Source organism: Ictalurus furcatus, chromosome 11 (assembly GCF_023375685.1).
Source record: "Ictalurus furcatus strain D&B chromosome 11, Billie_1.0, whole genome shotgun sequence".
Classification (NCBI taxonomy): Eukaryota; Metazoa; Chordata; class Actinopteri; order Siluriformes; family Ictaluridae; genus Ictalurus; species Ictalurus furcatus.
Window position 1 is genome coordinate 14,272,976 of NC_071265.1, and position 13,522 is coordinate 14,286,497.

A 13,522-nucleotide genomic window follows, 5' to 3' on the forward strand; every position below is an offset into this window, starting at 1 on the left:
TTTAACTGGTCAGAGCTGGTTGAACTGATACTCTAGCCTTGTGAAGCTGGCTATAAACTGGTGGACCAGACTGGTGATACTGGTGAGTGCATGGTTAAACTGGTGGATATGGCTAAGAGAGAAAGATCATGTCTGTGTCCTTGTCTTTACATTGTTGTAGGTCAAAATGTAAAATCTTCTTTATTTCTGTGGATATGTTTGAGTTAAGCATATCTTGGTTTAGAATTAAAATAATGCTCATGATTCTCCCAGTCCCAGGAAAGTGTGCTGACCTTTGAGGATCTGAACACACACATGCACTATTTCTGCTGAACTTCAACAATTCCCAAGAAACACAGTTAACTTCCTGCATGATCTGTTGCATATCTGTCAGTACTTGGGGCTGTACATTGCCAATGGTAGGTCACACTTTGGTAGGCTAGGAACTCTGCAGAGATACATGTTTTGCTCACTTTTTGTCAATAAAACAATAGATCATGTGGTTACAGATATAGAACCTTTGCCAAATGTCTATTTTGCATGGATATATTGGCACTCCCTATATAACTGCCAACACTGGCAGAGGAACATCGTTAATACCAACCTTGACAACACTGGCATGCTAAAAAAAAGACTTAAATACAAACAATTTTTCCCCCTGTATAAATGTATTATGTTGTATGAATTGGTTTGTCATAGCTATATTTATGATACTATATGTAATTATGTGATACTACATATATTAAATATGTATTATACTTTGTAAATATAATATTTTTGGCAACACAAAAATAGTTTTTGGATTCCAGGACAGATTTAGAATTTTGGCAGTGGGCTGCTGTTCTTAATGCAGACCTGGAAAACCTGAGCCTGTCTGAGTCTGTTAACATAAATAATGGACAGCACCTCACCCACTCATTTCATTCCAAAGATTAGTCACAACAACACACAACAAAATATACCACTAAATGGCATCATGTATACTATTGTGTGTATTTTAATTGTAAGTGCTAGTCCTTGCTAGTCCAGGCTCTTGTCATCTCAGAACTGGACTACTGCAACGCACTTCTCACGGGCCTCACAGCCAGCTCCATCGAACCCCTTCAAATGATTCAAAATGCAGTAGCACACCTCGTCTTCAACCAGCCCAAATGAACTCATGACACACCTCTCTTCAAATCCCTCAACTGGCTTCCTGTAGATGCCCATATCTAATTCAAGGCCTTGATGCTCACGTACAAGACCTTGTCTGGAGGTGCTTTGTAGTACCGACTCAGTATGGCTCAAGGTCCCTTTCCAGAACCTTCACACTAACTGTCCGTCAGTGATGGTATGAACTTACAACCTCAATCCGGACCACAGAATCTGTCACTATCTTCAAAAAAACAGCTAAAGACCCACCTCTTCCGTGAGCACTTAACGAACCCCTAAATTGCCAACCCCACATTATTTAAAAGAAAGAAAGAAAAAACTTACTCTGGCTCTTACACCTTTACGCTGCACACTTTGCTTCTCTAGAACTCAATGAATAGATCTTATATGGTAGCACTACTTGTATTGTTCTCCGCTTGATATATCGCTTTGCTTGCATTTCCTCATTTGTAAGTCGCTTTGGATAAAAGCGTCTGCTAAATGAATAAATGTAAATGTAAGTGCTGATTATCCATCCATCCATCCATCTTCTACCGCTTACTCCTTCTTCAGGGTTGCGGGGGAACCTGGAGCCAATCCCAGGGAGCATCGGGCAGAAGGCGGGGTACACCCTGAACAGGGTGCCAGTCCATCACAGGGCACAATCACATACACATAATCACATACTCACACACTACGGACACTTTAGACACGCCAATCAGCCTACCATACCAGGAGGAAACCGGAGTACCCGGAGGAAACCCCCGCAGCACAGGGAGAACAAGCAAACTCCACACACACACACATTGAACCCCAGACCCTGGAGGTGTGAGGCTAACCACTAAGCCACCGTGCGCCCTAAGTGCTGATTAATTATTACATAAAATACGCTAAGTGCTAGCTAGTCACAGCTAAGCTAACTAATAACATTGAATGTTAGCTAGATAGAGTTAGCTGTAAGCTAATAATTTTTTTTTCATCCTAGGTTCAAGTTCTCAATCACTTCAATTTTGAACATTTGTTCTGTTATAATTGTATTTATAAGTGCATTATTGTGTTACATTTTCAATGATCAGTGATCAGTGGCTGCAGGCAATTGAACGTCAGACATCTGGAGGTTTGCATCTTCATTGTGCACTACTTTATGTCATGAAAGCTGACTTTATATCTGTATTAAAGGGGCCAGATATTAACCTGGTTTAACCATTTATACCAGCACATACATGGTTAAAAACAGTTCCCAGCAACTGGGGTGCAGACCAGAGAATAGTTTGGTACCTAGACAAAACAATACCTAAAAGACAAATAGATCACAAAGACATACATACCAAGAATATTTTATTTAAAAATGACTTTTGAATGGTCCCTGTGAGAATGACCCCTATATAAAACAAAGTTGATTTAAATTTCAAAGTCTTTTTGTTCCATGACCAATTGGTTGGCCCAATGCTAGTCCAACATCAGTTTGCTAGTTTTGCGATTAGCCCAACACTGACATAACAGAGCTAAAGGTAGCTAAAAGACTGTTGGCCTTGTAATTAAATCACTGGCCCAACATTTGCACTGGCCAACTGGATTTTCCAGCAAAGTTAACAATAATCCTAGTGTACTACTGTATCTTTGCACTCCTGTTCCAGAAATAAGTCTAAGGTATTTTTTGACTGCTTTTTCTGCAGCCTCATTTGATCTTATTTGGCTTATCTACACTTGTTTTAAATACTACAATTAAACAAAGTGAATGGAAATACTTCTTTTTTTAAAATCAAATTTTATAGAATTCCTGTTTAGTTAACAGTGATTACTTGTCATCAGTAGGAAGCACTACTTATACCTTACGTTTGTTTTCAAACATTTCAAACTGTAAAATGATATTTTAATGTCTATTGCTTACCAGTAAAGTCTGCCAAAATATAGTGTGTATTTCATTCTCAATTTTTTCCAGGTATAGTACTGCATATTTCTGATCCAATACATATTAGAAGGTCTACCAGGTCATATTTGCATTTAATGCAATAATAATGATAAGTGATAGGAAAGACATTGTGGATTGGTCAACAGACACTTGCAATATATCAGAGAGCTTGCTTAATAATAAGTTCCAGTCTATCTCTAGGTAGATGACAAAATGACTTGCGCGGTGACTTGGTTTAAAGTGAGGAAGAGTTGCGCATTTCGTCGACCTCACTCTCTTGCCCAAAACCAACTGGGACCAACAGCAAGACAAGGTCAAGACGGCTGGAGACGGAGTTGAGTGCAGTGGATGACCTTGCCAACCTTTGTGACTCGTTATGCTCTTAAGCACTCCACAACGCTTTGCTGGGAATCGCCTTTATGCCCGTTGGCCAGTTACGTGCTTCTTCTGCGTAGATTGCCGAGTCCAGTCTTTACTATTTACCCATAGCTGGGGGGCTCGTGGAGGACGGGAGCGTCTATCTTCCCGTGCAAGTCCTTATGACTTGCCCACCGTCCACAAGTTCCAGTATTTTTGCAGACAGGGCTAAGTCCAAAACATATGATACTAACTGGCTAGAGAGTAATGGGGTTTATCTAAATTAAATGATAAAAAGCCTACTCTTAATCCATTACACCCAGTAGAAGACTTTCTAAAGCTCTATACAGTGATTAACAGTGTTTTAAAAAATTAGAGCTGCACATGGTCCAGTATTGCCTCTTGTGCCTCATATACAGGTGTATGAGTAGCTGAAGATTAGAATTAGTGACTAAGAAATCTAGTACAAACTACAGTGTATATACTATATAGGTGATGCCCATAGGTGAGTGAGATGGAAGTGACAAAAATTGCAGGCTTGTACATAGTTTAAAAAAAAAACGTGATATTACATTCCTGAAAACTTATAGACATTTGGCAAAATCTCATATAAATTAATTGTATTGCTGTGAATGAACAGCTTTGTAAACCAGCAATGCTCTTTCTTTAAGTATATACTTGCAGTATTGTAATATTACAGTAAGTCAAAGATGTTCTTTATTTTGACCTATGAGCTCTTGAAAAAGCCATGCTGCAAAATATGGACTTATTCAATGCTTGTTAGGCCTTGCACTGCCTCTACATACTATGCCACATTACCTATAATCAGAGGTCCCTAACCTCCCACAAAACCCCTGAATCATACCTAGCAGCTGTTTGTGCAATGATGAATGTCCTGTTCTCTTGTCCTGGCCGCATTTTGCTAAGATTAAAAGAGGCAGCATTTTCCTGAGATCTTTCCCTTAAATAAAGCTCAAAGATGTACTATGTGCCAAGTGTGCAAAGTCCTTGCTAGCTTCAGAAATCTCTAGAGGCAGGAAAGAGTCCATATGCTATCCAAGCAGAGACCTACTTTCCTAGAGCGAAGCACTCCAGTCTAACCGACGATCCTCTGACGACATGCAGCATTTCTTCAAACTGGACTTCAATTTTAGGCTCGTATTCACCCATCACATCTGGAAGAAAAGATGGAGAAAGCGATGGATTCAAAATAATTGTTAATTTTTAAAAATCCACATCAATTGTAAATGTATGTGGCCAATTCATTTTATAGAATATGTACCATACATACTTGTATACAGTAGGACTGACAAGACAGTTTGCATTTATGACTGGATCCTAAACACAACTGTTTGACAAAAAAGTTATTTTTGTTTTTTAATTAATTCTTACAAGTAATGACCATACAAAATGCGATCGGAAACAGTATATATAGGAAGTGAATAACCAGTAAAGAAAATTAATTAATTTTGCATTGCTTTAGCCTACAGTATTTAGTAACCAACTAAAAGCCTGCTAGCTAAGTAGTGATTTATAAGTGAGCTCTAAATAAACCAACATATTCTGATAAGGCTGTTAAAGAGCACACAGACACTAAACATATATGACCGCTATCTTTAAATTGAAGTTAATGCTTTATTTAAATAATGCTTTATTTCATAACTTCATCTTCACTATTACAATTGGAGACAATTCTCTGCATTTTGCTTCATTTAAAAAAAGGCAGACACTAGCTAACACTGTGTGAGCTGCAGCATACATTGTTTTCTGACACACTAGATGATTGATTCACCGATTCTGACACTGAGGTCACTCACCATCCTGGCGCAGCACCACAGGAGTGGGCGAGCTGTACACGGTGCTATTGGTCATCAAGTTCTTTACCACACACGTATAGTTGCCCGCATCAGATGGCTCCATTTTGGCGATGTACAGGTTCCCTGTCCTCTGGGACACAAAGCGCCGATTATCCTGGATGAGGACACTGGGATTACCATTGAAGATCCATGAATATCTAACCTCTGGGAACAAGAGGCAAAAGAAAGTAGTCACATAAAATCATTAGTGCATATGGATTACAGTATATACATAGCAGTAACAACCATATCCGAAGTGTTTTGGTTGGATTGCCTATTACTTACTTTGTACTTTTATTTCTTGACACACTACTGTATATGTGTTGGATGTAAGTCTTTCTATTGGAAAACCATTCCATCAGAAGTCTCATATATATCCAGATTTTAATAATAAGTATTGAACGTGTCAACATTTTTTTTCAGAACATATATTTCCAGTGAGGCTATTCACATGAAATTTTCACCAGACTTTGGTATTTACTCAAGAAATCCACACATATAAAGAAATCCAAACATTATCGTCCATAAATGAAGTTATGTGTAATAAAGAAGAATGACAGGAAAAAAAGTATTCCATCCATCCATCCATCTTCTACCGCTTACTCCTTTTCAGGGTCACGGGGAACCTGGAGCCTATCCCAGGGAGCATCGGGCACAAGGCGGGGTACACCCTGGACAGGGTGTCAGTGAAAAAAAGTATTGAACATGCTAACTGAAATTGATCTAATACGTAGTGGAGAATACCTGTATGAAGAAATTAATCTGCCACAGTATTTAGGTGTGATTTTGGCCCATTCTTCTAAACATATTGTCTTTAAATCTTGTTCAGTTGGATTCGAGTCAGGTGATTGACTGGGCCATTCTAACACCTTGATTTTTTTTCTCTAAAACCAATTGAGAGTTTCCTTTGCTGTATGCTTTGGATCATTGTCCTGCTGGAAGCTCCACCCACGTCTCATCTTCATCAGCCTGGTGGATGGCAGCAGATTCTTCTGAAGAATCTCCCAGTAAAAGGCTCCATTCATCATTCCATCAACTATATGTAGTCTGTCAGTACCATGCGATGAAAAACAGCCCCACACCATGATGCTTCCACTTCCAAACTTCACTGTTGGTATAGTAATTTTAGGGTGATGTGCAGTGCCATTTCCTCTCCAAACATGGTGTGTAGTATGATAATATTTCACTTTGTAGTGTATTTGAGTAGGTTTGATAGGTTTTGAAAGTAATGTTAAAGTAATTAGTAATTTGATTACTTTTTACATGCAGTAATCGGTAATCAGATTACAATTTTAAAGTAGTAATTAGTCATTTGTAGTGAATTACTTTTTTTGAGTAACTTATAAAAACATGTTGTAATTTATGTTAATTTATGTGAAATTATTTTAATCCCGTTTTCAAATAAAATGATGACATCTGATTGGAATAAACATTTAACACAGGTATATTTGTTCAACATGAATTAATACAGGTGTTACTTGGCTAACATGACTTATGGTTTATTTATGCTTAAGTTTGCTAATGTTGCTAAGTAATGCAGTAAATAATGTTAGTTTAGAGTACCTTAATGTAAAGAGTTTTAAAAAAGTATTTTGGGTAAAAGATACAGTACACCTTAATGTCCTATGATGGACTAGTGTCCCAATCAGTGTTCTGGATCTACCAAGGGTAAAGGGGTTACTGAAATGAATGAATGATGCAGCTTCCTTTACTATGCACTAATGTAAAGTTAGTACCTACTGGACACATATCAGTGATCAAGCATCACTGTCTGACAACCTTACTAGCAACAGCAAACAAATATGTAATGTACATATTTAAGCTTTTGACAGTGGCAGTTCAATTAGGAACATGAAACCATTTTATGGATAAAGAATTATGAACATATACAGTACAGTAAGGACTGGTGGAACATATGGTTTGCTGAAAAAAATCTGCTAGCAATTTTGTGTGCTTACATTGCTCCATGTATCATTACAATAACTCGTGCTGACTCTTAATGACAAGCCACTTGAAGTGGAACAGTATGAGAAAACTGTGTTGAGCAAAATAGCATGGGCAATTGCTTACATTAATGCCTGGCTAGATCTGCCACATTTACTACAGATCTAATATTCAGTCTATCTAATCATACTGTAGTGATGGGTCTGAAAGTGCTATGACATTTGTCATGTATAGCAATCACAAAAAAATGCTAGAGAACTTGAGGAAGGGTATAAAAAAATTCACAGAATAACTGTATAACACATTATGTTTCAATATATCATGGTGTCTGTTTGCATTTTCAACTTTTATAAATGATTAAAAAATGTATTTAAAAATGATGTACAGTATGATGTACCCTAGCATATCTGTTTTCCAAAAAGAAAAAGTTATTTATCTTCAGTAATCGCTTAATCCTGGTCAGATTCGTGATGGATATGGAGCCTATCCTGGGATCACACACACACATTCACAAACTCATTCACACCTTGGGGTAATTTAGCATAGCCAATTTAGCATAGCGAACCATAGGGATCTTTTAGGGAAGTGGGCAAAACGCATGCCACCTGTTGTTAAGGTATTTCTATTTAAAATAGAAAATAGCTCTATATTATGTACAGTGTATATTTACAGAATGTCTGGAAAGTTTCCATACATAGGTAGGTTTAAACTTTTTAGCAAAATGTCTTCCAAAATTTTTGATACTTGATTATATTAGATTTTATTTTCAGATAACCTTTAAGAATGCCATTTGACAAAATAAGTATGTATTGAAATGTTCCATGATGTATAGCTGGATCGGGAAGCAGTCGCAAGGTTGTGATGCACATCCCACACGACACTTTTGCCAAACTTATTAACATATTCAAAAAGACTGGAAGTGTTGCGGGCCAACTGAGAAGTGGACATCCACATTGGATTCCACTACTGTCCGCCAAGAACAGGAATCTGAGCCTATCATGGGCACAGACTCATCGAAGCTGGACAGTTGAAGATAAGGAAAAAAAAAATCACCTGTTCTTTTTCGCTGAGTCTGTTCCCATGATAGTCTCAGAACTTGCATTCCATAACTTGCATTTTGGTCAGTAAATATTTCTATGTGTGTTATTTTATATATTATAGGTTTATAAGTTTAAACTATGTTTAATGTTTTCATTTTAATTCTAAAATAGTCGCAATAGCAAAAATTAAGAAAACCTTCTATGAGTAGGTGTGTTTCACTAGTAATGTGTATCAATGTTCTTTGAGGATTTGCTGATTTATTAACTTGTACAAATTTATATGCAACTGCACTTATGGTGAGTGTAAAGAAAACAAAACTCCCTCCACTTCACTGTATTTTTGGATGCTTTTCACTCATAAAGCAACAATTTAGAAATGCTTCTGGCCTTGGTTCTGGAGGTTTTCCAGTGTTTTGTTTCTTAATGAGACAGAGACCATAGTGTGGAGCAGCTGGATCTGCCAACATCAGTGTCAAATTAAGGGGTGCTTATTAAAGGTCTGGGAAGGCTAGAGAGATTGAAACGCAGCTCGATAAGAGCTTGTCTAAGCATGGCATGTCTAAAAGTCAGAGCTCATTTTGTTTTGTGGAGATGAAAAGAAAACCCATTTTTAGATCTTAGACTAAAGACTTGACAAATTAAACCCATTTTGGAGGAATTGATGGGGGTGTGATTTCCCTTTCATGGTTACAGAATGGCAATAATTGAAGATGTTCAAGTGCTGTTCACCACATAGCAATTAATGACCCACTGACCAAGGCTATCTCATTTGATTTTATAGCAACAAAATACATTTTAGTATGCCTCATATATCTTATCTTCATCTCAGTTATTAGCACTGTAAATAATATTTATGGAAGCAATACACACAAAACCCCTGTATTTCATCCTGATGGTGAGTGTGTGAAAACAGGTAGGAATGTAAATAAACTAAGATGATGTTCTGTTCATATTTATATACTGAGTTTTACAGAGATTATTGTTTTGTGGACTTTATTCCATCATTTTGACTGATGAGCTTTCATTTTGATGGTATAGTCATAATTTGAATATCTAAAATTTGCATAAACAAGGTACAAATGTCATATCTTGGATACAGAGTAACAAACCTTTTGAACATAGCGCACACCAGCACAGACATGGAATAAACAGAGAAATGTATTTATTTGCATTAATATTACCATGATGTCTTATTGTGAAACAGATAAAGCTGAAAGGGAAAAAAGGAATAACTGTACAGAATATCTCAAAATCCACAAGTGCAGAACTACAGTATGGTTCCGGTTATCCAATGCATATATCTATATGAAAGCACTCAACAGCGGAAGTGTAAAAGGGAAAAAGGGATTGTGGGCTAAAGGAGGGAGGGCCGTTATGCTTCAGGCCATTCGCTCCTCTTGAAAATGCAACCGAGTGGCAGAATGCTGGGCCGATGGCGTGAAATTGCACCAATGGCATGTGTGTATGTGTGTGTGTCTGTGAACTTTGACGGGCCGCTAATCAGCTGCACATAAGCACAGAAGACACCAGTGGCTGCAAAGAGGGATAAAGAAGCTTGTTGCTCCACAAGGACTGCCAAGTGCCTTTATTACCCAGCAATATAAGGCCAAGCCTAAAGATAATAACCTTTCCAAATGACCGCAAGGGCACACATGGCATTAAGAAAGAAGGAGGTATGGAGAAACTGAGCTAAATGCCATGAGGAAGTGGTGTGTGTGTGTGTGTGTGTGTGTGTGTGTGTGTGTGTGTGTGTGCGTGTGTGTGTGTGTGGGTATTGGAGGTAAAGAAGTTTTCAAATGTGAGGTGGTGAAAGTCTAATAAATATTCTTCCTGTAAGTTGCCAGTTTAGAAACCAGCTCTTGTAAGTACTTAATGCATGACAGAGAGAGAAATTGTTGTCACATGACTTTTTGCAAGTTTTCATGCTTTTAACTGGTCTTAACTTGTCAAAACACATTACACACACTGGTGAGGACATTTGCTGTGAGTTATGACACAGTGCAGTGTTGCTAGATTTTTCATGTGTCTTGTTCTTGATGCATGATTCTTGAAGTTTAACCTTTTTCTATAGTAATTTTCCTATTTATGCGTCTGTGAACATGTGATTTAAAAAAAAAGTAATTTACTTAAAAATATTAACTATGGAATTATTATTTTGTAAAGTTTGTCATACAATAAGTTAAGAATAAGATATACTTGGTAGAAATTTACGAATTCATATTTTTACACAGTGCTGGGTAATGCACCTTTGTTGTTTTCAAATAGTAATTCTTATTGGTTTTTTGTTATTTGTTTTACATATCATAAACAAATATCTTTGAATAAATTCCATTTTATAATATTTATTGTGCTGTTGTCAGTTTATTGTCATTGTGAGTCAAAAACAAACCACTAATTAAAAATAAATACTGATCCATTCTCATTGTTCTTGTTATTCTTTTAGATTTCATATATTGAAAGATGTCCTTGCTTACAAGTACACACAACTGCTGCTGTTATATACAAAAACAGAGCTAAATTCAAAATATGTCTTTAAATTTATAAGCTTCCAAGAAAGGAGTATGACATAGGATTCACTATAATTTGGAATAATGCTTTTCTTTTCAAAATACATGTTTAAACAAGCACTTTCAACTGGCATTTGTGTATTTAAAGTTACCCTCCTATTCCCATTTCTCATTGGTGCCACCTGCTGGACCGAACTATAGTTGGGCAGCTTTGAAAATAAACAGTTCAATATAGACATCCCACAGATATCCCACCGTTTACCTCCAAGTTGCTGAAGATGAAGAGATAGATAAGGTTGCTTTATATTGAAAAATAAAATAATATTAAAAGCAAAGCTGGGAGCACATTACCTCCAAAATGGAGTGGTGGGCCACACAGAAGCACAACAGCCTGGCCTTCTCTTACTGAGACTGCATTTCTGGCCTTGCTAGTGAAATTCTGAAGATCTGCAAACAACAGTTATGCCATTAGTTTTCATTGTGCAAAGCACCATCTCATTGAAAGAGCACTCACAGGACAGGAACCTTTAGAAAATACCATTCTAATCCACAGAGAATATCTGAAATACCACTAACACTGCAGGCATCAGTAAGCCAATTAAAAACAAAGCTTTTAGTTAAGCACTTAATCGGCTGTCTACTGGAAAGCTTGAAAATATATTGTCTGAATGTCAGATCCTATACACAATGGAATTTATTATAACTAATTCTCTACAAGAATGAAACAACAATTATTACAGTTGATTAACACATTATCTAGATCCAAAATTCATTTTCCAGATACAGAATAAACTGTTTCATACAAGTTTGCTTGTTATAATCCACAAGTAATGATATATTTCTCAGGTTTAGGATGGCATGATGCAGGAAATTCCTTTTAAAGCTGATGACATTGGTGGTGTTATGAACACAAAAGACTCATAGTGTATACTGCATGTAAAGATGCATTCTTACATAACCCAGAGAAAAATATTACCAATAAGTACAAACACTGATGAATGTCTATGTCACTCAAGAATGTTTAGTTTTGGAATTGCAAATGACAACAGATTTGCTTTTGCCATAAGTATACACTGATTCAGTATGTCATTGTCTATATTTCTTCCATGAAATCAAAATATTTTTTTCCAGTAGCACAATTGTATGTTGAAGGCATCATCCAAATGAGAGACTGTGCTTTTTTTGTAGTTGTCAGAAATAGGCACATCCTGTATGTTCAGACCTACATCATATACAATAAGTGCCATAAGGCATTTAATGCACTTGAGGGGGAAAAAGGGATAGTTTCAGAGTAATGTGCTAATATTGTCTGACCTCTTGCCTGTCTCAACCACCATTTGTGTCTTACATTCTGGATTTGTTTGTCTGTCCTGGATTTGTTTGTCTGTCAGACCTGATGGAAGAATTCATGAAAGTGTTCTACAAACATGCAGTACATTTTATGAGAGTTTATGAGATGAATATTCATTCACCAACTGTCCTTAAACATCCATAATAAATTAAGTATTGGTAAACGAGTTTTCTTTTATGGAAATCTGGCAAAATTCTCATACATGGTAATGGTAATCAGACATGAGCACCAGATGTGGTGGCTAGAGATTATGATGCCTTCACAGATAATGATACAGTGAGCTTTAAATATCATGAAATGTCTTGTATCTGATACTGGTACATGTCTAGAGTGTAAGAGATAGAAAAATTAATTGTTCTTATATTTTATACACATAATTATTGTATTACCTTTGGTAGCTGATTCTAGTATTACTTAGGATTTGACTAACATTATGCTAAATGCATGTGAAAAAAAATAAGAGCTCTGTGAGGAAACGTTTCAATTCTGTCACAGCATAAGTGACAGAATTTGATGTGTGAATTCTACTCACAGGCAAACTCCACTTTGGCCTTGCGGCTCAGGATGGTTCCAAAGGCATTAGTGGCAATACACTGGTAAGATCCTCCGTCTTTCATCGCCTGTGGGTTATTGATCAAGAGGTTGCCCTCTACTAGGCTGTAGTTCAAATCAGTGTAAGTGTCGAAATCTTTTCCGTTGAATTTCCACCTGCAGGTGAAGGGAAATACAGTTTTGCATTTTTGAAAGCAACTGAACAATTGTGAAGCCAAACATTAATTTTAATTTACTGGCTATGTAAATCTACTTTTAACCCTATGTTCACTTCAGACGTGTTCTCTGTTTAGCCCTAGATTAGCTGGTCTATTTATGCCCTGTCTTTTTGTCATTGTGCAGTCTTATCAATGTTATTGTGTTTTACTGTGCTTGTTTTTGTGTTTCTTAGTTCTAGTAATATGTCTTGCCTTTCCTGGTTTTGATGATCCTGTGTCCTCATTTAGGATTATGGATGTTTCTCATTTAATGCTGTCCAACTGTTATTTGACACCTGCATATATAACATGCTGCTTTTACGCACTTGTGTCCTGCTTCTACATGCACGTAACATGCAACAGGGATCATTCTTTTTGTGTATGTGTGTGTGTGTCTGTGTGTGTGTGTGTGTGTGTGTGTGTGTGTGTGTGTGTGTGTGTTTAAAATATTTATTTCCCGTCAACGCTTAAGTCAAAGTGACCATGAAAAATCATGTTCAGTATAAAGAACTAAACATGCCAGGCACATCAGGTTTCATGTAAAAGCCACTGTTAGCATATAATAATTGTAAAATTTTAAAATAGGCAATTTTGAAAGTAAATAAAATATAGGAACATTGCTCATTTCAATTAAGACATCATTCATTTACATTATGGTTTTGCCCTTTACATCCTAATATCCTTAAATAAACACCA

General features: G+C 36.8%; 1 protein-coding gene across 4 annotated transcripts in view; it reads right to left on the reverse strand.

Moving 5' to 3' along the window:
* Positions 1–13,522, reverse strand: part of LOC128614500 (contactin-4) — a 171,483-nt gene that overhangs the window by 57,353 nt on the left and 100,608 nt on the right. For all 4 annotated transcript variants that reach the window (XM_053635834.1, XM_053635835.1, XM_053635833.1 and 1 more), the window contains 4 exons: positions 12,610–12,785; positions 11,078–11,173; positions 5,197–5,400; positions 4,452–4,554 (listed from right to left, as the gene is read on the reverse strand). In XM_053635834.1, the coding sequence (XP_053491809.1) occupies positions 4,452–4,554; positions 5,197–5,400; positions 11,078–11,173; positions 12,610–12,785 (579 nt within the window). The remainder of the gene's footprint in view (positions 1–4,451; positions 4,555–5,196; positions 5,401–11,077; positions 11,174–12,609; positions 12,786–13,522) is intronic.